Consider the following 24,481-nt stretch of genomic DNA (forward strand, 5'->3'; position numbering starts at 1 on the left):
ACAATTTTTATGGAAAAAATTGTCTGCTGGTGGTGTACAGTCTCTGAGTTCAGTGTGACGTGCTGCAGGAATTTCTGAAGCTCTGTCAGTGCCGGGCTATATTTATTCAGGGAACGACTGATTTTGTGGGAGTGGTTTATTATAATCTGGAATGTTCCGGGAGTGCAGGAACACCTGAGACGTTGCCCTAGATGTTTATAGATCTAAAGTTCTAAATTCATGTAGAAAATCGGTGTCTGGTCCTGCTGCTAAGGACACATGACACCCGAGTGACAACTGAACCCATGAAAGCTGATGAAAAGCCTCCAGCCACACCCGCTGCAGGTAGACAGGCTCCGCCCTTCACCTGCTGCCTTGAAAACGGCTCTCCTGCCCCTGCCAAGGACACCAGAACACACACTCACACCCGCACTCAAGGTCTCCGTCCCTTATCCAGTCGCCAGCATGTCCAGCGTAGCCAGCCACTTCGTCCGCAGGCAGGAGAGGGAGGACGGGCTGGGGACCAACGACAAGGCCGTCCCCTTCAACAAGCAGGACTTCCAGAGCCTGCGCGACGACTGCCTCCGCAGGAAGACCCTCTTCTGCGACCCCAGCTTCCCCGCCGAGCCCAAGTCCCTGGGCTACAACGAGCTGGGACGCTACTCCCCCAAAACCCGCGGGGTGGAGTGGAAGAGACCCACGGTGAGTGTGTGTGTGTGTGTGTGTGTGTGTGTGTGTTATGTTGTCACAGTTACCTGCACCAGCTCAGGTTCTCTCAGGGGAAACTGAGGTGTTGTGCTGACGCTTCCGTACGGGTGCGTACGAAAGAAAAAGTCTGATTCGAATTTTCTAATTCAAATTAAGAGGAGAACCAGAGAGAATCTGGGCCTTTCTCACCTGTGTCTGAACACCCGAACTGTCATGAGACACCCAGACACCTGATCTTCACCCCGCAGGAGCTCACGAAGGACCCGCAGTTCATTGTTGAAGGTGCCAAGAGGACCGACATCTGCCAAGGGGCTCTAGGTGAGTGTGAGGAGTTTAATAGAAATAGGACATTTCTTTTATGGTTGCTGAAAACATCAGACCCGAGACCAGGAGAAAACTAGGCCCACTCCTCTCCAGGTGTGTGTGTGTGTGTGTGTGTGTGTTGAACATCATGTTGGCAGCGGCCACATTTGCAGCTCACTGTAATAATAAAGGGCATTTTCCAGGGCAAAGTCAAAATGCAAATAAGGGACATGGTGTCACTGTCATCAAAACATGACAAATTATATGCTGGATAACAGTATGTGGGTCTTTCCAGAATGTCAGCGTTTTTGCACACGTCCAAATTATGTGAAATGAGCATTTTAATTAGTCTCAGTTTAGGGTCATTTATGACAATACAGACAAAAAAGGTTTTATTTTCCATGTCTGATCTCTCGACCAATCAGAAAGCCAGGTTAGTCCTGCCTCCGGTGTCCCTCAGAGGTCAGTCTTCAGGCCGCCTCGATTCTGACTGCGGGTCTAAGCGCTAATGTCATCTTTGCAGGTGTCGGGCGTGGCCCGGGGCCAGGCCACTAACAGCCAACTAATTCAATAATTAATAAGGCGTGTCCCATTACCACGCTGCTGCTGTCCAACACGCTGCATGAATAATGCAGATCTGGACCGAAATCTCATGTCAGAATATACACACACACACACACACACACACACACACAGCAATATGTTTGAGGCACAACTGGCATCATGCAGTTTCTGTGCCACCAAGGAAGGTGTGGCTTTCTCTGGGCTCTTCCTCAGTCAGAGTGAGGGGGTGGGACCAGGTCTGGGACGTCATGTGACTTGGTGAATAGAGCAAACCGAGCACTGACAGCAGTAATAGGGTGATGTCACCGAAGATGACGACAGAAGGCCACCTGCGATACGATGACGATCCCGACATAATCCTGACATTAAAACCCAGTTCACGGTGGTTCCATATCAATCACGGTTCAGGCTCTGTGGTGTTTTATTCATGTTTATTTTGACAAGCCGCCTCCCCCGACACACCCACCTGCCCCGCCCATTACTCATGCAAACAGTGTTTGCTTGGTGATGTGGTCAGTGTGGGCAAACAGAGCAAAGATAGAGAGCGTGCACACACACACACACACACACACTCACACACACACACACACACACACTCACACACACACCCTGCTCTACATCTGACCTCATTACTGCTCTGGACTACTTTACTCTGCTTTTACACAAACGTTACACCGTCACCGACACATTATAACGCAGTTCATGTACGTTACAAGGGGACACAGGGACGCTGGATCTGAGTAGAAAAGGTTCTTGCAGGACAGTGACAAGTCCCTACTGGACGCCGTCTCTGGATTTCTCTGTTAGTTGAGGAGCAGGAACCACACGGCGGCACCGCGCTTTTCACACGGGGAACATAGTCTAAAGAACACGTTGCGGCCTACACCACGGTACTCACCGCCACGGTCAACACACACACGTCCATTCAGCATGAAGCCTGTTTACAGGTGACTGCTGGCTGCTGGCCGCCATCGCGTCCCTGACGCTGGACACGGAGATCCTGGCCAGGGTGGTTCCGCAGGACCAGAGCTTCCAGGACGGCTACGCCGGGATCTTCCACTTCCAGGTGGGTTTCGCGTGCGGCTGCGTGAGTGAAGACCGGCGAAGGCGCTGAGCTCTCCGCCCCTCTGGCCGCAGTTCTGGCAGTACGGCGAATGGGTGGACGTCGTGGTGGACGACCGCCTGCCCATCAGGGACGGGGAGCTGATGTTCGTCCACTCGGCCGAGCGGACCGAGTTCTGGACGGCCCTGCTGGAGAAGGCCTACGCCAAGTAAGCTCCGCCCTCGCTGGTCCAGTCTGACGTAATCGCCGTGTTTCGGTCGTCACGGTGAACCGGTGTCCTCAGGGTGAACGGCTGCTACGAGGCCCTGACGGGCGGCAGCAGCATCGAGGGCTTCGAGGACTTCACCGGCGGCATCGCTGAGAGCTACGAGCTGAGCAAGGCTCCTCCCTACCTCTACAACCTGACCAAGAAGGCCCTGAAGCTGGGCTCCCTGCTGGGCTGCTCCATCGACGTAAGGTCCCGCCCCCCGTCCCATGATGCACGTCTCGAGCCCCTGGCGTGAACCTCCTCTTCTCCCCCCTGGCAGATCACCAGCGCGTACGACACGGAGGCCAAGACCGCCATGAACCTGGTGAAGGGACACGCCTACTCCATCACAGCAGCAGAGGAGGTTGCACCATCTCATCCGTCTCTCAGCTTATCAGCCGCGCTTCTCACCTCGGCCGAGGTTGCGGTGAACCTTGTCGCTGTGCGCCGCTGCAGGTGCACGTGTTGGGGAGCAGCGTCCAGCTGGTGCGCATCCGGAACCCCTGGGGGCAGGTGGAGTGGAGAGGCGCCTGGAGCGACGAGTGAGTGATGCACCACGTCACGCTCACCTTCACCGAATGCGATTTTCATTACTGTGAGTCGGGCCCGTAATCAGAAGGTCGCCGGTTCGAGTCCCACCGAGGTCCCCTTGATGAAGGTACCCACACACTGCTCCCCGGGCGCCTGTCATGGTGCTCACTGCTCACTCAGGGTGATGGGTTAAAAGCAGAGGACACGTTTCACTGTGTGCACCGTGTGCTGTGCTGCTTTGTATCACAAGTGACAATCACTTCACTTTATCACTTTTACTGCCACATGTGGGCAGTTCAGTTCGTTATTAATGATCTTTCTGCAGATGCTTGACTTTGTCTTTTCAGACCTGTATTGTTGCACCCATCTCCCTGCATTTACCTCCTTTTCACACGTTACAACCTGCAGAAGGTGTCGGTGCTGCACCTGAAGGTGGAGTCCACATATTAAACAGCTCCATGGAAGAAGCTTGACTAAATAGTTTCCCGCCGCATAGCGCTTTTTATTTATCGTTTCTACTGCATATTTATATATTTAATACATATTTATCTATATATATATTTATTCTTTCTACTGCATCGTCCCCACAGCTCCGGCGAATGGAACCAGGTGAGGCCTGAGGAGAAGGCCAAGCTGGACTACTCCGCCGACGACGGGGAGTTCTGGTGAGACACGGTTGTCTTCGTGGTTTGGGGAGTGAAGGGCGTGGTCGGAATCCGGAAACGCAACTCTTTTTGTTTTTTAAGTGTCGACACACTGTGAAACTAATCTGTGCTCCACCTGGAGTCTGGACACGCCCGGCGAAGCGGCTTTTTCAAATCTTTAAATCTCGTTCCTTCTTCCCTTCTCAGGATGTCCTTCTCCGACTTCAAAGTCCACTTCTCGAGGCTGGACATCTGCAACCTGACCCCAGACACTCTGAGCAGCGAGGACGTCAACCGCTGGAGCCACTGCCAGTTTGATGGGACGTGGAGGGTCGGCTCCACCGCAGGGGGCTGCAGAAACAACCCAGGTGCCTCCACATAATTCATATAAAATTAACCAAAAATGTATTATCTAAACCAGCTAAATCTGTGGGACGTACAGTCAACCGGCCCCAGTCTGAGGCCTGAGACTGCAACAATTCTGCTTCATTTCCCTGCTGAGACGGGCGTGGCCACCTCAGAATCGGTTTTAATGTCCCTCATTAGGACAGTCACCAGGACTCCCGCCATGGACACTGGTTGTGCCCGCTGAGAAGGTCACCGCGCCGCGGTGTTATTGGCCCAGTCTGATTGTGCCCTGCTGGCAGCGGCGCCATCTGCTGTTTGCAGTGAGAGGACGCATGAGCTGGTGATGCAGGTTCAAACAGCATGCACGCATGCGTTCATAAGAAAGTGCATAAGTTTAGAAAAGTTGATGCATTTTTCCGACCTTTGGGACAGAGAAGGACGATACGCTGCCCGTATACGGTGTTGGTTAAAGCACTTCGCATGCTGTACATTAGTTTTATAAAATGGTATCGTCGTCAGGAGATGCATTTTAATTAGAGACACCAGAGAGGTGCGAAGATGGACGCTGAGGTGCAGGAATGGAGGACAGAGGATGTGACATCCTGTAAAAATACGACACTGGACGTAACACGCATCACCGGGTCCGGTTACTCACCGCCGCTGTTCTGTCTCCTGCAGCAACGTTCTGCTCCAACCCCCAGTTCTTCATCAAGCTGGAGGACGTGGACGACGACCCCCACGACGGGGAGGATGGCTGCACCTTCCTGGTGGGACTCATGCAGAAGGACACGCGCAGGGAGAAGATGCTCGGCCGAGACCTGAACACCATCGGCTTCTCCATCTATCAGGTGCATCAAACCGTCAGACAGGATGGAACATCTGGTTTGCTCCAGAACCGAGCTCAGGAATGAATTCTTCTCTTTTTGTGTTTCAGGTTCCTGCTGAGGTATGCACAGTTTTACTTTGGCCACATCAGAGCATGGTCACATGACCATTACACCATCGCGTGTAAGGAATGGTTTAGAAGGTGAAGGTGCCACCTTCCTTGACTGAATAAGGGCCACGGTTCCTCTTTGTCCTTACAACCCCAGAAGGGGGAAAATCTCCTGAAAAAAATCTCTCTGTCCTGATTGGCTGACAGTATAAGGGCCGCTCCAACGTGCACCTGGGCCCGGACGTGCTGCTGCGGCAGAAGGCCACGGCCATGAGCTCCACCTTCTCCAACGTGCGCGAGATGTGCGACCGCTTCAAGCTGCCGCCCGGCGAGTACGTCATCGTGCCCTCCACCTTCGAGCCGCACCGCAAGGGCAGCTTCATCCTGCGCGTCTTCTCGGAGAAGCACGCCCCCACCAGGTAGGTCAGGGGTCACGCGTCTCTGGGGTCACACAGGGGTCACATATTTCCACAGCATGTAGACGTCACAGAATTCCACAAATCAAGTTTCTGCACATAACAAAGTCCTATAAACTACAGAACTGTAGAGTTTACAGTACAGTAATAGTTTAAAGTACAGAAACTGTACAACACTTGTGCAAGTCACACACAAATTTCTTGCAGTGGATTGTAAATTGTAGACGTGCATGAACACACCAGCATTCACTACAGCATCTTTATTTCATTTATTTCATGTCCCTTATTTTATTAAATTGCAAATACATTCTGTACAGAATTATGAACATTGAGGTCTAAAACATGTTTTGATTTTTCATCTTTAGTCCAATGGAAGAAGAGCTCAGTGCAGATGTTGAGGAGGTACACACACACACACACACACACACAATCACACATTTCTTTGTTTTAACGTGCTCCTCTTCTTTGCCAGCATGATGTTTCTGAAGGAGAAGTGGACCCTCATTTCAAACAGCTCTTCATGAAGGTCGCCGGAAACGTACGTATTTCAAACCCTCCTCAACAGGTCGTCTTCAGACAATACGAGGATTCAGAGCGTAAAAACGTGCTTTTCCCTCCACAGGACTCGGAAATTTCTGCTTTTGAACTGCAGCAGATTTTGACAAAAGTCACCTCCCAGAGTAAGATCTGTCTGTCTGTCTGCCTGTCTGTAGGTCTGTCTCTCTGTCTGTCTGTAAGTCTGTCTGTCTGTCTGTAGGCGTGTCTGTAGGTCTGTCTGCCTGTCTCTCTGTCTGTCTGCCTGTCTGTAGGTCTGTAAGTCTGTCTGTAGGCGTGTCTGTCTACCTGTCTGTCTGTAGGTCTGTCTCTCTGTCTGTCTGCCTGCCTGTCTGTCTGTCTGCCTGTCTGTAGGTCTGTAAGTCTGTCTGTAGGCGTGTCTGTCTACCTGTCTGTCTGTAGGTCTGTCTGCCTGTCTGTCTGTCTGTCTGTAGGCGTGTCTCTCTACCTGTCTGTCTGTCTGTAGGTCTGTCTGCCTGTCTGTCTGTCTGTCTGTAGGCGTGTCTCTCTACCTGTCTGTCTGTAGGTCTGTCTGCCTGTCTGTCTGTAGGTCTGTCTGCCTGTCTGTCTGTCTGCCTGTCTACCTGTCTGTCTGTAGGTCTGTCTGCCTGTCTGACTCTTCCTGTCTCCTGCGTTAGGAACTGATGTGAAGAGCGATGGCTTCAATTTGGAGACGTGCCGCCAGATCATTGCTGTCTTTGATGTATCCTCCTCTCAGGACTGGACACCTGAGCAGCTGCTCTGTGTGTGCGTGTGTGTGTATGCGTGTGTGTGTGTCTGTGTATACATGTGTGTGTATGCGTGTGTGTGTGTGTGTGTGTATGTGTTATATACCTTAACACAAAGCAGAAAAACGGGACTGGGAAGCTGGGCCTGGTGGAGTTCCACACACTGTGGCTAAAGATGCAGAAGTATCTGGTAGGATCAGATCATCACCTGACACACACACACACACACAGAATGCATTTCACCATGGCACTTTAATTAATCCAATAATAACACTTTAATTATCCAAAAACACTCGTTCTACGTGTGTGTACAAGAAACGTTGCCCGGACTGAATGAACTGAGAGACGGGGGCCGCGCCCACGGAAGAGCTGGCGAGCCGGGGGGCAAATTCCTCCCTATTTACACTTCACTCACAGCTTCTTTAAAGAAGGAGCTGAATGGCTGGTGGCTTTAAACCAGACACAATAGATTCCGGGCGGGGCTGGACAGGAAGTGTCCACCTGTCCTCCGTTCCTACTCCCACCTGGACGCACGGGAGGCTCTCAAGCCTGCGTGAATTTACTGATGTGTGATCACATTTTCCAGGTTCTCCATATGATTCCGAACGCGGTATTATTTAAAGTAACGGCGCGTGTTTGGTGGATGTCCACGCAGGACGTCTTTAAGAAGTTTGACTCGGACAGCTCGGGCACCATGAGCAGCCACGAGATGAGAGGAGCCCTGGCTGAAGCCGGTAGGGTTCCTTCCCTCCAGATGAACCGCTGAAGCCACCTTCCGTTCCTTCACAAACGTGACAACTGTCGGTGTGACCCCCCCCACCAGGGTTCCAGCTGAACAGCGATGTTCTGCAGGTGATCGTGGAGAACTACGCCAACGCGCAGTACGCCATCGACTTCGACAGCTTCGTGGGCTGCCTGGTGCGCCTGGAGATGCTCTTCAGTGAGTGTGAACCCGGCGGCGATGCCATCGGTCCGCCATTCCCGCCCATTAGCCCTCCATAGCAGAGCGGAAGCGCCACACTGATTACTGTCCAACATCCTGCACACGACAAGCAGGAAGTGAATCTGAGCCTTTTCATGTCGGGGGTGCAGACAGGGAGGATATAAGGGGCGGCTGATACTGAAGACTGTATTTCCAGGCATGCCAGAACGCAGTTTTTTTTTTACGCCAGAACGCAGTTTTTTTACGATGTTTGATTACCAGCCCGAAAAACTCTCATTTGGTCTCAAAACCCGTTCGGGGAAAAGAGGGGATCTGGTCACGGCGCCACGGCAACTCTACACAACTTACTTCTCAACTTAAAGTTAACGCGTGCAAGTCGTTAAACACCAGATATTACATCTGATGATGAAAACGACCGTTTAACGGTCTCTTATTCCATATTCTCCTTCTCTCGACCAGAAATGTTCAAAACTCTGGACAAGAACAACACGGGGAAAATAGAACTGGACATCCTCCAGGTATGACTTTTTAATGAATTTTTCACATGTGCAGCGAGCTACAGTCCAGACCACAAGTCTGGACACCTTCTCATTCAACGTGTTTTCTTTATCTTTATGACCATTTACGTTGGTAGATTCTCACTGAAGGCATCAAAACTATGAATGAACACATGTGGAGTTCTGTACTTAACAAAAAAAATAAGTGAAAACATGTTTTATATTCTAGTTTCTTTGCTCTGATTCCTGCTTTGAACACTCTTGGCATTCTCTCGATGAGCTTCAAGAGGTTGTCACCTGAAATGCTTCTCCAACAGTCTTGAAGGAGTTCCCAGAGGTGTTTAGCACTTGTTGGTCCAGCTCACCCCAAACCATCTGGATTGGGTTCAGGTCCGGTGACTGTGGAGGTCAGGTCTCCACTTAGTACAGAACTCCACATGTGTTCATTCATAGTTTTGATGCCTTCAGTGAGAATCCACCAACGTAAATGGTCATGAAGATAAAGAAAACACATTGAATGAGAAGGTGTATCCACTTTTGGCCTGTATTGTATACTGTTCAACACTGTGTGTGTGCGTGTGTGTTCACAGTGGCTTTGTCTGGCTCTGCATTAACATTCCTGAGATGCTTCATCTCCAGAGAACGTGTTTTTTCCTCCGTTCACATGAAGAGAGTCGCCAATGATCCTTGACTGTTTGACACGTTGGCTTGTAGGATCTGATTTTCGTGTTTTTTTAATAATTTCATGTTCTGTTCTTTGACTGAATAAAAATTTAAACTCACGCAGATTCTCTTTTTTTTTAATCCCAAGTAACGTTTCCTTAGATTTCAGCTGGTAGAACAGGGCCTACCTACCTCCCTTTTTGACCTCTAAACAGATGGTCGCTGCAGGGTTCTGTATTTTTTTGTGCTTTTCATGCCATTCTTCCTGTAAGCTGAGCTTCTGCAGCTCTACCTGCTCTGTTCCTTTAATGCTGAAGTGCAGAACACAACGAGCTGGACGGCAACCTTCTCGTTACCGTTATAAATGTACTTCTGCATTTTTAGAGTGAAGAACCTGAAATAAAAGAGGCGCTTGTGTGACACCACAGGCCTTGTTCCGCTGTGTTGTTCCTTCTGAATGTACACAGTGAAATCCAAGCTGAGCCATTTTGATCATATTGCGTGGAGGAGTTGACCAGAAAGGCTTTCAGAAGAGCTTGAACCAAGGGGATTCACCCGTCAATTAGACCATGAGAGTAATGATCTTCTGTTCAAGGTCAGGAGGCTACATCTCACTTGTCATAGGAGAAGAGCGATGGAGAGTAGAAGGGATTGGTTCACATCAGCACCTATTAGTGTGAACTGTCACGCCGCTGAACCACAGGAAGTGACACCAGGGCCCAGGACACACGCTCTTTACAGCATGCAGATACAGTCCTTCAGGCCATTGGACAAACAGATGCATTCTAGAACCAGGCTTGTGGTGGTCCAAGGATCAGGTGGCCATGACTTCTTCAGCTTTGTCCATGGGCTACAAGGTTTTTGCCACCATGCTGGACATACTCTTCGTTCTGGACCTGGTAAGTTCAAGCCTTCTGATGTCACAGAGAAGAAGAATATGATGGTGAAGCCTCCAATGCATCCAATTAATCAACGGCTGCTTGAGCTTCTCCCCCAAACCAGGGACACAGAACACAGTTTCAAGGAACAGTGGTATTTGGGTAAACCATTCTGCATCCATCCACTGTTGTCCGATAACATCACAAGGTGTTTCATCATGTGTGTGAGGGCACGTAGTCATATTCAGTAATGAAATCTGACTTTCAGCACTGTCACGGACCTCAGATTAATGAATACATCGAGTTATAATCGAATGAAGTGACTCTGCCTCAGGTCTTCGGTGGGGTGGTGTGGATGATGCTGGTCACCTCCAAGGTGCCACTGTCTCACGCTCTGGGCTGGGTCATGTTCTCCTCCGTCTTCTGCCTCATCTTCTGGTCTTCAGCCGTGGGAGGAACAGCAGTACAATATTAATGGACCTTCATATTCCAGATGTTGAGACTAGTTGGAATGACCAGGATCAGGTTGTCACACAGGATGCGGTGTATCACGTGACCGCCATGTTGCTCTACCTGACTGCAGCGATCACCTTGGCTTTTACCTTATGCCAACCCAATAATCATCGAGCCGTTCTTCATCTTCCCTCCCTGGTAAAATGTATTTAACATTTCATTTGTTGTTCTTCCCATGGATCTTCATTGAAAGAAAGAGTAATTGTTCTCCCAACTATAGTTGGGAACGAAGTTGTCTTAGTTGGACACCAAGGCTTAGAAATCCACACTCGGAAGTAAAGCACTTTATTTAAGTTGTCATCTTCCCAAAGGTAACTCTGAAACTCGGGACTGTCTAAAAGTGTAAAACACAAGTAGCCCTGATTAAAAATGGGAAGTGTCACGTCCGCGAGCTGATGGGGGAATGAAGCGCAGAGGTGGGACATTGTCATCGAAAACTTTTTACACCTGAAATTGTGAAAAAAAAAATGCTTAACTGCTCATTAAAGTCTACAATCAAATCATATATCAATAAAAGTAGAATTTTGGAAGGGTTAAAATGGTGATGAAACAGGTGGGTTTGGTCCAAGGCAGTGGATCGTTCCTGGTTCCTTGATGAGATCTAGGTTGATCTGATCATCTAAACAGCAGTCTTCATGTTGAAGACAGTGACACTCTGTATTCTGCTATGACTCTATAATTACAGTAATTATAAAACTAATTATTAGAACCTCTGCTAAATCGATATTTTGTGCATATTTGAGAAAATAAATAAATAAATAAAAAATAAATAGATAATAAATAAATGAATGAATGAATGAATGAATGAATGAATGAATAAAAACTTCCCAAAACAATCCACATCTTCTGAGTTGAATCTGCTGTTGTCCCACAGCGTCTTCGGTCAGGACGCAGTCTCAACTTGTCTGTGGGTCTCGGCTTGCAGCCTCGGGCTACAGTCTCCTACACACAAACAGTCCGTCTCAGAGTCACACGTCTGTTTAGACGAAGCAAGCTGGATTCACACACACACACACACACACACACACACGCTGATACACACTGAGGTCCGGTGCTGCTCGGCCAGTGATAGAACGTCCCTGTATTAAATCTGTATATATAACCATGTTATAACCTCATCCGCCGTAAACCTTATAACAGGAGAACAGCAAGAACCTGAACACGAACGACGCTTTTGTTCTCACGTCAGTGTTATTATCAGGATAATTCCATTTTAATTCCATTTTAAATGCTACTAACATCTAATAAAATCCGTGAGCTGGTCGTCTCCTTCACAACATCATGCACCGAGTGTCACCTTTAAATGAATTGGACAGTTTGCCTGTGGAATTGAAGAGTTTGTGGAATGTCTCTGGAGTTTGGGCCACACCCCGGCGCGTGGGGGCTGAGGAGGGGGCGGCGACCACGCCCTCCCCTCGGTATAAAACCCGTGCACAGGTTTAAAAGAGAGAAAAAGACCCGAGATGCAGAACAAGCGCGCAGCTCCGTTCCTGGCCCAGGACTTCCAGGCGATCCGGAGGGAATGTCTGAAGAGCGGGAAACTCTTCACGGACGACGCCTTTCCCGCGCTGCAGTCCTCGCTGGGCTTCAACCTCCTCGGACCCGGATCTTATAAAGTCTTAGGGGTCGAGTGGAAAAGACCCGGCGTGAGTTTTAACATCCGTCTTTCACTACTCGGGTGGGAAAGTTGTGGTTTAGGGTTGTAGTAGCCTAGTGGGTAGAGACACTCACCTATGAACCAGAAGACCCAGGTTCAAACCCCACTTACTACCATCATTTCCCTGAGCAAGACACTTAACCCTGAGTGTCTCCAGCGGAGGACTGTCCCTGTAACTACTGACTGTAAGTCACTCTGGATAAGGGCATCTGGTAAATAGTGTAATATGTAAAAATGGTTTTAGTGAAGGTCTCTCAGGCTTCAGACTGTAATATAGATTTGATCTAAACTGATCTTCCTTCAGCTGATGAAAATATTTAAATTGGATGATGAATGAAGTCCACTTTCACCGCAGGAGTTCTGCAGTAACCCGCAGTTTGTTTCTGATGGAACCAGCAAGGCGGACATCTGCCAGGGGGAGCTCGGTAGGTGAACCCCCAACCGTGAATTCACGTGCGATGATGATGGATCCTTTTCAGACATTTCCCGTTTTAGGAGACTGCTGGTTGCTGGCAGCCATCGCCTCGCTCACGCTCCAGAAGGACATCCTGGCCAGAGTGGTTCCTCAGGACCAGAGCTTTCAGAAGGACTACGCCGGGATCTTTCACTTCCAGGTGGGCCTAGCGCCACGGACGCAGTGAATCCAGTGTTAGGGCTGACCGGGTGTAAGACCTCTGTCTTTGTCTGCAGTTCTGGCAGTATGGAGAATGGGTGGACGTCGTTGTGGACGACCGTCTGCCTGTCAGGAAGGGGAAGCTGATTTTCGTCCAGTCTTCGGAACGCTCAGAGTTCTGGAGCGCCCTGATGGAGAAGGCCTATGCCAAGTGAGTGGACTTGCTCCGTCCAGTCAGTCATCCTGCTGCCATTTTCACTGTTGTGTCCCCTCAACGAAGGTGGACGCTGTGGAAAATCTGAAATCAAGACAGTTATATCTCCAGAAGGTTCCTTGGTTCTCACGGCGTTGCACGTAATTGTTAAACTGGCCAGCAGGGTTGTTTTTGTCAAAAAATATTATGGAGAAATATAATATTTATTACAAATAAAGACGAGACTAAATATGGTTTTCAAGATAAAAACTGAAATGTCTCTTCATTTTTGTTAACTAAAACGAGACTAGACATTATTTCCTTATTATTATATTGCATTTCCTGTATCTCCCATCCTGTCTGGTGACATGACTTCCACAATACACAAAGTGGCATTCATTTGGCATTCCTTTTTAACCAAAAGTAGGTTTGACTGTTCTACTTGCTGCTTGTACTATATTGATTGGATTAAATAAAATTTATTACTAAAAAAAAAAAATATATATATATATATATATATATGTGTGTGTGTGTGTGTGTGTGTGTGTGTGTGTGTAAAAAGATTAAAATACAATTTTCATCAGTTTTCGTAGACTAAAACTAAAATAGTCATGGAACGTTCTGACTAAAATTAGACTAAAATGAAATTAGACCAACTTGACTAGAATAAAATGAGTCTGGATGTGACTAATAAAGACTAAAATGAAAGTAGATGCAAAAACTAGACTGAAACTAAGATTAAGACAGACTTCCAAAAAGAACTATACCGGCCAGGAGACTCGGAGATTACCGTGCAGGCTTCTATGCTTCTGTATTTTTTTTTATTACAGGCTGAACGGCAGCTACGAGGCCTTGAAAGGAGGTCTCCCATCTGAGAGCTTCACTGATCTCACCGGGGGCATCGTGGAGGTCTATGACCTGAGCAAACCTCCTCCGTACCTCTTCATGCTGATGAGAAAGGCCATGGCCCTGGGCTCTCTGCTTGCCACCTTCACCAAGGAGGTGGCCTTTCAAAACCTGGACAAGCTACATGCCTACTCAATCACTGGCATGGAAGAGGTCCATGGGAAGAGTGGCACAGTCCAGCTGGTGCGCCTCAGAAACCCTTGGGGATGTAACGAGTGGAAAGGAGCCTGGAGTGACGAGTGAGTTCGTGGCGACACCTGCTGGCCTGGCGGCAGATTTACAGAGAGGGACAAGTCGGGGTCTTAGTGGATTTTGTTCTCCATAAAGTCTTCCTTCTTGCTCTCTCAGGTCCAAAGAATGGGACTTGATTGATCCAAAAGAGAAAGCCAAGCTCAACTACTCAGCAGATGATGGGGAATTCTGGTAAATACAGATCGGAAAACCCCCAGATCATGCATTTCTGTTCCACACCTGACACGTCTTCTCACCCTTATGAAGGATGTCGTACCCAGACTTCAAGAGTAATTTGTGGGAGGTCCACATTTGCAACCTGACACCGGACGCGCTCACCGGCGCTCAGGAGCAACTCCACACCTGGAGCTACACCCAGTTCGACGGGGCATGGAAGCCGGGCTCCACTGCAGGCGGCTGCAACAGCTTCAAAAGTGAGGAGCCTTCACAGGTTCATCTATTAAACATGGAATGGGCCCGAAATTCATCTCTTCCAACAATCCCTGCAGCTTCATTCCATACAAACCCCCAGTTTGGGATCAAACTTGATGAGGTGGATGATGACCCTTACGACGGAGAAGTTGGCTGCAGCTTCCTGGTGGGACTCATACAGAAGGAAATACGCAAGGAGAAGAAGTTTGGCAGGAAGCTCAACAACATTGGGTTTGCCATATATGAGGTAATGAGGTTGCGCATCGTGCAACTCATCATGTCACGACTTCACAGCGTAGAAGTAAAAATAACAGGCGTTTCAACGTTCCTCTTCCAGGTTCCGCAAGAGGTACGAGTGTAATTCTGTTCATCCAGGTCCAGGTTAGCCGTGGTGAGGCCAGGCGTGTCAGAACTTTGCTTCTTTGCCAGTGTAAGGGCCGCGCCGATGTCAGTCTGGGTCGAGACGCGCTGCTGAAGCTGAAGCCCGTTGCCGTGACGCAGCCCTTCCTCGCGAGGCGGGAGCTTTGCCAACGCCTCAAACTCCCGGCTGGAGAGTACATCATCATCCCGTCCACCGAAACGCCCTACCTTGAAGGCAGCTTCACCCTGAGACTTTTCTTCGAGAAACTGCCACCGACCAGGTGAGTAGAAAACAAATCCGATTCTAAAACATTACAAATCAACGATATACCATGCAAAGTGGTCATTTTTATCACATAAATATTATCATTTTATTAACCAATGCAAATATTTACACAGAAATAGTCACTGAAGAGGAAAAATCATGATGAAGACAAAGGTGAAAATTTGAAAAAAAAATCTTCTGTGCTCTTTTCCCGAATTGTGTTTTTATCTGGTGCCTTGATTTTGAGATGCTGGTGTGTGAATTATGGTCCAATATAGCTAATAATGGAACGTGCCACACCCGCAAATGTATTGTGCAGATGATTATGCAACTCTCTGCCAGCCAGGAAGCTGCATTGTGGGTGTGATGTTTCTATTTAATTCTGTTTTTCATGCAGTGAGAGCATTCAGATAACTATTCATATTGGTCACTAATCCATAAAAGTTGAGAAATAAAACACTTTTAAAAATTTATATTTCATTTGATTGCATTTCTGAGCTGGATCACCTAAAAAAATCTAAGCAAAATCTGCCATTTTATGTGATTATTCACTGTAATTCGCATTTTTTTATGTTTATTTTGGTCACTTATTGTCCTGAATCTTTTGAAGGACAGAGTTGTGTTGGAACTCACCACATGCATCTTCTCTCCAGTATGGATCCCTTCTTGTCTTTTAATGTCTGATAAATTTGAAAATCGTAGAAACATTTAATTCCCGAATGTTAAAAGTCATTAGAAGGGTGCTCCGTTCGTATACGAATATATTTCCTAACTAAACTACACAAAACTCGACAAATTTTCACTCGGACAATGTGCCATTATCCCTGAGAGGTAAGGGGTCGCAAAAACAGGACCAAGTTAAATACATGGGGGACAATTTGAAACAGTAGACTCTGAAACCGGCCTCTTGTTCTGTAGACGCTAGCACGCACGACTCTGGGGCAGACTCAGGGACAGTGGTGGCCTAGCGGTTAAGGAAGTGGCCCCGTAATCAGAAGGTTGTCGGTTCAAATCCCAATCCACCAAGGTACCACTGAGCAAAGCACCGCCCCCACACACTGCTCCCCGGGCGCCTGTCATGGCCGCCCACTGTTCACTCAGGGTGATGGGTTAAATGCAGAGGACAAATTTCACTGTGTGCACCGTGTGACAATCACTTCACAAAGTCAAGAATATTGGAAGTCGAAAAAATGAGGAAAGACAATCAAGAGGGACACGCAAACTCAGCTCTCCTTAACAAGACTAGAAACGGCCTTTAAGGGACAAAAAGATGAAGGGACAAATTTGGAAAAGAGAGTACGCTGTGAAGCACCATGAACAGGCCATCCAGCATCTTCTACAGCGCGACATGCATCTGCGAGGACATGGAGGACAGACTACGGAGGAGCAACCTGAGAATCTACCGTGCGCCAGAGGGAAGCGAGGGAAAGATGTCGAACTTTTTGTACAAGACTTGCTTAAATCTGCCCTTCAACTACCCCCAGAGGAGAACATTAACATCGAGAGAGCTCACAGAGCACCTACTGCCAGGTATACGCTGCTCTGAGATCCCTGATTCTAAAGTTTCTGGACGACTCCGTCAAAGAGGCTATTCTAAGGAAAGCATGGGAGAAAAGTACAAAGAAGGGCAGATATACCTGGACCACAACTTTTCTCCCGAAGAACATCAGAGTCAGGTGTATTTTTCCTGCACAGCTGAGAGTGGCCCTAGAAGATGGTGAGAAAACCTCTCCGATGGTGTCAGACGCTCCGTACTTGAGAAGATGGGGGTGAGAGGGAGCTGTCCCGACGCGGATGGCACTGCGGGAACGAGAACGTGGCGTGGCCCTCAAACACGCTCATATGCAGGAATGGAATCCTTCTTCACCACAAAGGAGTGAGCTAGTCACCACCCTCTGCCCAGGATTCACCGGGGACTGGATATATCAGGTTTGATATCTGACTGGTCCAGTCCGGTATGTTGAAGCCTACATTGTCCAGTTCATTTTCTTGTTCTATGTTGTTAATGTTCTTCATGTCCTGAGATTGAAAATGGGCCAATTCCTGCTAATATGTAAATTCCTGCACCATGTTGAAAAAGTTCATAATACGAGATGAACAATCTAATTTGTGTTACTTATAATGTTAAAGAGCTGTGTCGCCCCATTAAGAGGGAAAAAGTATTCAACCAATAAAAAAATGTAACTGTGCTATAGCTGTGCTTCAGGAGACCCAACATTCAGAAAAGGAGCATTTGAAGCTGAGGAGGGAATGGGTTGATCAGCAATACAACTCCTCATATCACAATGGGAGGAAGAGGGGTGTCACAATTCTTTGCAATAAATCTATGTATTTTTCTCATGAGAAAAAAATTCTGTGATAAAGAGGAGAGGTATGTGATGGTAGTTGGAGGTTGATGCTGTTCATGTTCTCCCAGCTGGTTCAGGTTTTAAAACCCGAAAGTCTTGGGCTCTTTTAACACTGATGGGGGAGTTAGGCTCGGTAGATGTTTGGCGCAGCTTACATCGCAAGGAGAGAGATTTTACCTTCTTCTCACAGGTTCACTGTACCCACTTAAGGTTGGACATGATCCTGATGTGAGGAGTAGACTCCTTTAGAGCTACTGAATGTAATATAGAAGAAATCACCATCTCAGACCATGCTCCAGTATGTTTGAAATTTAAGATGAGCCCAAATAAAAATTTTAAATACTGGAGAGCCAATGAATCTATATTAAATAAAGAAATAGATAAACAAGAGTTACAAAAAAGCATTATTGACTATTTTGAAGTTAATGATAAGGATGGGGAGTCTCCAGCAGTCTTATGGGAGGGAGCTAAATGTGTCCTAATGTCACAACCTTCTGGCATGACGAGGCAGTTGAACGGAGATAATGACGAGGAAGAAGGACGCGTTCGCACGACGTCACGATACAGGGCTTTAATTGGTGAAGAACAGGAGAGGGGAGACATCCGGTAACATGGTGAATGTGTAACATAACAAAGACCCAATGGAGGACAGACACAAACAGGGCAGCTTTATACATTAGACACAGGTGAAAAAGATTAGGGAACATTACACATGACAAACATGAAACTCTGGTCCAGATCCCAGACGGGAGTAACCCCTTCCAGACCGGATCATGACAGTACCCCCCCTCCTAGGCAGGACACCCGGCGTGCCCACCAAAGCAGTCCACGAAGGAGGGAAGGTAGTCCATACACTGAGTTTTTATGAAGATGAGAAGTCGAGTTGAGTCGAGTAGAATCGATTCGAGACGAGAAGAGAAGAGATGAACAGCAGAGATGAATGGTAAATGAATGAGGACTGGTCCGGTATTTACGATGGACGAGTGGCGGTAGTCCTGCGCAGATGGCTTCAGGCCAGTGTGGTACTGGCACCTCGTCCACCGTCCACAGGCGCCCGCCGCTCACGGTCAATTTCCGGCTCGCCCCACTGAATGGCCGCTCCTCACCTTCAACACCACCAGGCGAGCCGACACACTCACTCATATAATTCTACACAGGTGAACACGATCAGAGAACATTGCACAAGACTAACATGAAACTCCGGGCCGAACTGCTAACCCCTACCCGACCGGATCATGACACCTAAAGGCCAATTTTATTGCAACTTGTTAACCTACAAAGCAGAGGGGCAGCTGAGATTTACAAACCAAAAGTATTACGAATTTGGTAATAGGGCTAGTTGCCTGTTAGCATTTCAGCTGCATAAATCGCAATCAAGCAGAGTGGTGCATAAAATAAAATGCCCAAAATCTGGGGATATGGTGCAGCAGCGGAAGGATATAACAAAGGCATTTGCCAGCTACTATCGGGAATTATATAGGGAAGAGCACTGCCCCAATAAGACGGAAAAGACTGAAGAGCTGCTCAAATCCATTAATCTTAGTAAACTGACCGAGGAGGAAGCTGACCAAATAACAAGCCCAATTACAAAAGGAGAAATAAAAAAAAGCTTAAAAATAACAAATCTCCAGGAGTGGATGGACTTCCTGGATAAAGAGGGCTCTTCTCGTCCCATCAGCCTTCTATGTGTTGATCTAAAAATACTTACGGCCATCATTGCAAACAGATTTCAAAAGAAGATAAGTAAAACCTGACCAGACTGTTTTCATTGCACAGAGACAAGGAACAGCTAATGAGGCGTAAATCTTCAAATAAAAGCACAAAAATGGAACACCCCATCAATGCTTCTCAGCTTAGATGCTGAGAAGTTTTTTGGATCGCTTAAGCACGATTTTCAATACAGGGCCCTTGTTTTCAAAACATTACACACAATTAGCAAAACACTACAGATCCTTTGCATAATTAAACTCTCTTGTAAAAACTATACACTTATGTTTAAAAACCTGTCACGACGGCGAGCTGAGGGGGGAAGGACGCGCAGAGGCGGGACATATTGGGAACAAGGATTTATTAATAAACAATAAAGGATTACAAACAAAACCCGCATGATGGCCAAAAAGGGCAATAAAGGGGATCAACTTAAACTAGCCCGCAGGCGTGTGCCGATTGCCAGAACTCAAAATGCATACGTTCACTCAAAGTTCACAAAATGTTGTCGCTCCCGAAGGGGCGGAAATCCCCGGCTGTTAAAAGAGGTCCTGATTGGCCACACCTGGCAACATCAGCTGTGGCCAATCCTGACAAAACCACACTTTTTTACCATAAGGCACAAGAAAGACACATTTTCCCTGACAACAATGTATTGCATATAAGCGATTTGATTTGCTGCTGTTATGTAGTACAATTGGTCCCAGAATGTAAGTATGAGTGCTGTGTTGTAAGGGCCCATATGGGCATGGCGGTGGAGGACCCCATTCTGATTAATGGCTGCACAGAGTGTTACATTTCCCCCATGTTGCCCTGGAACATTGACTATAGCCCTGTGGCCAATGATCTTCCTTCATGTTCTCGTCAGGTTGAACCCAGCGTAAATTAACTCATGCAGGATCGCCTCTCCATCCATTCATAAAACTACCTGCCATTCCTCTTCCTCTCCTTCCTCCTCCTCCTTCTTGTCCTCCTCCTCATCCTTGTCCTCCTCCTCCTCTTACTCTTTCTCTGACACTTTCCATTGTGCTTGAAGACAGATGAACTCACCTGCTGCTTTTTACACTGCTTACACACCTGACTGGTGTATCTAGAAAAGATAAGATAAGATAAACCTTTATTAGTCCCACAAGTGGGAAATTGCACTTGTCACTGCAGAAAGTGGACAGAAGCATAAGGTAATAGCAGCAAAAACAGACGCAATAGCATCACAAATAAATAAATAATAATAATAATACAAAAGAAGATAAATATGTATCTGTATATATGTACAAATTTACAATTTAAACAGTTAACAATTTAACAGAATGTGCCAAAGTGTGTGTGTTTATCTGTGTATGTGTGGTCAGCTGTGAGGTCTTTGTTATAGAGTCTGACAGCGGTTGGAAGAAAAGACCTTCTGAACCTCTCCTTCCCACATCGTGGTGCTGCAGCCTGCCACTGAAGGAGCTGCTCAGTGCTGTCAGGGTCTCCTGCATGGGGTGGGAGATGTTGTCCACCATTCTCCTGTCACTCACCACCTCCACTGGGTCCAGAGGGCATCCTAGAACTGAGCTGGCCCTCCGGATCAGCCTGTTCAGCCTCTTCCTGTCCCCAGCGGAGATGCTGCTACCTCAGCAGACCACACTGTAAAAGATGGCTGATGCCACTACAGGGTCATAAAAAGTCTTTAGGAGTGGCCCCTGTACTCCAAAAAACCTGAGTCTCCGCAGCAGGTACAGCCTGCTCTGCCCTTTTTTATAAAGTGCATTCGTGTTATGAGTCCAGTCCAGTTTATTGTTCAGGTGAACACCAAGGTACTTGTAGCTCTCCACTGCCTCAATGTCCCTGGATGTCCAGTGGTTGCAGTGGAGGATATTTGTGCCTGCGGAAGTCTACCACCAGCTCTTTGGTTTTTCCAGTGTTGATCTGGAGGTAGTTCTGCTGACACCAGTCCACAAAGTCCCATGTCAGTTCTATGTACTCCCTGTCGTCCCCATCAGTGATGAGTCGTCAGAGAACTTCTGCAGGAAGCAGTTGGTGGAGTTGTGTGAGAAGTCTGCAGTATAGATTGTGAAGAGGAACGGCGCAAGTACCGTTCCCTGCGGAGCCCCCGTACTGCAGACAACTGTGTCTGACACACAGCCCTGAGTTCTCACATACTGTGTTCGGTTAGTGAGGTAGTCCAGGATCCATGTGGCTAGATGAAGGTCCACTCCTGTGTGCTCCAGCTTGTCCCTCAGGATTGTGGGTAAAATGGTGTTGAAAGCACTGGAGAAATCAAAGAACATGATTCTCACAGTGCTCCTAGGGTTCTCCAGGTGAGAGAGGGAACGATGTACGAGGTGGATGATGGCATCATCCACTCCAATTCCAGGCTGGTAAGCAAACTGCGCAGGACCTGACAAGCCTTGAGCTGATTCCATCTGGGCCCGCTGCCTTCCTGGCTTTCATCCTCCTCAGTTCTCTCCTACACTCTAAAAACTGCTGGGTTAAAAACAACCCAATTTGGGTTATTTTGGTAACCCAGCGCTGGGTCAAAAAGGGACCAACCCAACGCTGGGTTATTTTGACCCAACAAGTTGGGTTACACGTTTAACCCAGCATGCTGGGTTGTGATTATTAACCCAACTATTAGTTAAAAATGACTACGCTGCTGGGTTGAATGGAACCCAAAATGGGTCAGAAATTTAATATAGAAACTTGTGATTAAAATTACTAAAATAAAAACAATTATACAGCAATACATATTTCAATAATGGAATTTTATTAATGACAAAACATGTAAAAAATGTGTCCATATGAATTTAAGACTTTTTTTTTTCCATCTCCACCTCAACATTAAGACAATTTTTATGAAAATGTATCAAACTGTAGTCACAGTGTTTCTGGAATAAAGTCAGTAACAATGAATCAGATTGAAGCCAAATTAACTTTAGAAAAACACAATTTGACATGTAAATGTAATGAAAAAAAGTTTTCTTATCATGCATAAACTAAGATATAAGAGTCATCTGTAAGAAACACACAACAAAGCAGGCATTAAGAACATCTATGCAGTAAGGATCAGATTTGGTCAAAATAAACTTGCAACTTTCCTAAAATGTGCCCTCTGTAAAAAAAAATAATAATACAATACTAGACACATCAAGCACAAGAAGAATCAGATACAAAATGAACAACTGCAAGCCTATTTGCTCTAATCACTGCAAAGTAATTGTACAACAATCAGGCATGAAGAGCTGTGCTATAAGCATAATTGGGTCTTACCCTGCTAGCTCATTCTTCAGCTTCTGAACCTTTGGAGGTAGCTCACTTCTACCTTAATTTCACATTGCCTGCTGAATGAAGGTAAACGTGTTTTCAAGCACTTTGGGTGCTGCCGGTGAAGTGCGTAGGTTAAGCCAAACAAGAGGCACATTGCTTGAGGTAGGTTGGTGAGTGCTTCCCTTGCCAGGTTGCCCTCTCGGTTGATGCCCAGTCTTGAGGGGTTGAGTTATGGTATTGCTGGGCTTGCTGAACTGTTGTCCTCATAATAGAGGATTCCCACTGGGATGTCCATGGAGTCTCCATGGACTCTACATAGTGCAAGAAACAAGACAAAAAGAGAATATTCAGGTTAACAGCAATTTGTCTACAATCAACTGTATAGAATTGTCTAATATTATAGATTTTGTAATTCAATGTGATTTTATTTTAGGCACTGTAAACAATCTATTTTGTGTGTTTATATATAGGCGTCTTTCATGTTGTGACAGTAGGTGGTATATTACACAATTTGATATTTGAATGGTACAAATGGAGAAAGGGTTTACTCACTGAACTGCTCTTGAAGAACATAGATCTCCAAGAATTATTGGAAGTCCTCTCAGGACAAGGCATCTAATGGCTGTTGGCTCTGTGCTCTGCAAAGTGGTATAAAACACACTTGAATGTAGAACAAAGGAAATAAATCTTATATCAGTTTATTTGTCCATATAGAGAAATACCACAAGAGAACAGTTTATGTATTGAACTAACCATCAATATCATTATGAGAAGAAAAGAGAAATATCAACCCACCGTTGTGTTGTAGCAGGTCAGCTAATTGCTTTTCTATCCGACCTGTCTTCCTCTTGAAATTTCCATCAAAATTGGACACAACCCATCAAGAACACCAAAGAACTCTTCTTTAAAATTTCTACCAACAATCCTGTTAAACTCCAGGTAAACCTGAAAAATATTAAATATGCTCAGTTTTGATATTCAGGCAGAGTTATTTATAACACAAATAAACCTCTCTGAACATCATGTATGTAAAACAAATAAGAAAAAAAATACATTAAAGGACACATCCACAAACCTGGTTTTCAGTCAAAAAAGCACTGGCCAGCTTTGGATCATCTGGTTGATGTCAGGTTCATCCTTTACAACCTCCTCTCGTCTAAGAACAAACATGATTCCTGATGCAAGCAAGGAAAGGGCTTAGTTCCTTCTTGCATAAGTTCCATATTTTAGCCTGTAACGTTTAAAAAACTGTGCTCTTCTCGCAGATAGTACTTGCATTTCCAAAGCATTTTAAAGTGGCTTTAAACAAAACTAGTAGTGCAAAAAAAAAACTGGCATATGTTGAAAGTGGGTGTTTACTTTTTCAAACCTACATTGAAATAATTTGAATTCTACAAAACTGTATGTAGATAAGTAGAGAGCTACTCTAAAAACACATTGCTGCAAGTATCAAATGCTCACTGTTCCCTTAAGATGACTTCATAATTAAATGCATGTTTCAAACTACAAATGTTCCAGCAGTTTCTAATTTGAATAGAGAAAACAACTCACCTTGTTCATCCACAAAATGGTCCAAACTTGAGGGAAACAGACAAATGTAGACAGAAAGGTGTACTTCTAAAATACAACATTAAACCCCAAAACCCCCTTTCACATTGTATATGCAAAATAAAGCTTACCTATCTCCGCGTGAGTGAGTACACACAAATTGCTGGCCCCAATGCAGTCGCAAGATATTAAGCATTGTTAGCATAGCAAGTGTTAGTTAGCAAGAAAAAAATTCTCCTCTGTCCTTCTACCCGCAGCTTTTGCCTCAGAATTTTTTTTCCGCCCGTCTCCTACCCCCGCGGCTTTCGCTCATAAAATAATTTTTTCGCCCTTCAGAAATTTTTTTTTTTCGCCCCTCAGAAACTAAAGACGGTGCAAAGACAATGGCGGCTTCTCTCGCTGATGTCCCAGGTAGTTGACGTGACGTGCGTGCTCTCTTTCAGGTCCGCGTTCCCAACCCA

General features: G+C 46.5%; 2 protein-coding genes across 2 annotated transcripts; both read left to right on the top strand.

Moving 5' to 3' along the window:
* The first annotated feature begins 374 nt into the window (after nt 1-374).
* Nucleotides 375-9,243, top strand: capn8 (calpain 8). The gene is made up of 21 exons (XM_028972196.1): nt 375-681; nt 936-1,005; nt 2,502-2,620; nt 2,692-2,825; nt 2,901-3,069; nt 3,145-3,228; nt 3,321-3,406; nt 3,986-4,060; nt 4,247-4,407; nt 5,066-5,235; nt 5,322-5,333; nt 5,529-5,740; nt 6,103-6,139; nt 6,210-6,275; nt 6,360-6,417; nt 6,931-6,995; nt 7,142-7,210; nt 7,676-7,754; nt 7,844-7,960; nt 8,423-8,481; nt 9,051-9,243. Exons 1-21 carry the CDS (start codon nt 445-447, stop codon nt 9,072-9,074), a joined length of 2,103 nt encoding a protein of 700 aa, XP_028828029.1. The 5' UTR covers nt 375-444; the 3' UTR covers nt 9,075-9,243.
* A 2,732-nt stretch (nt 9,244-11,975) lies between these two features.
* LOC114785733 (calpain-2 catalytic subunit-like) lies at nt 11,976-15,644 on the top strand. The gene is made up of 11 exons (XM_028972276.1): nt 11,976-12,160; nt 12,527-12,596; nt 12,667-12,785; nt 12,862-12,995; nt 13,808-14,122; nt 14,232-14,306; nt 14,382-14,548; nt 14,624-14,793; nt 14,884-14,895; nt 14,976-15,187; nt 15,306-15,644. Exons 1-11 carry the CDS (start codon nt 11,978-11,980, stop codon nt 15,316-15,318), a joined length of 1,470 nt encoding a protein of 489 aa, XP_028828109.1. The 5' UTR covers nt 11,976-11,977; the 3' UTR covers nt 15,319-15,644.
* Nucleotides 15,645-24,481: the final 8,837 nt, after the last annotated feature.

Source organism: Denticeps clupeoides, chromosome 3, assembly GCF_900700375.1.
Source record: "Denticeps clupeoides chromosome 3, fDenClu1.1, whole genome shotgun sequence".
NCBI classification, from domain to species: Eukaryota; Metazoa; Chordata; class Actinopteri; order Clupeiformes; family Denticipitidae; genus Denticeps; species Denticeps clupeoides.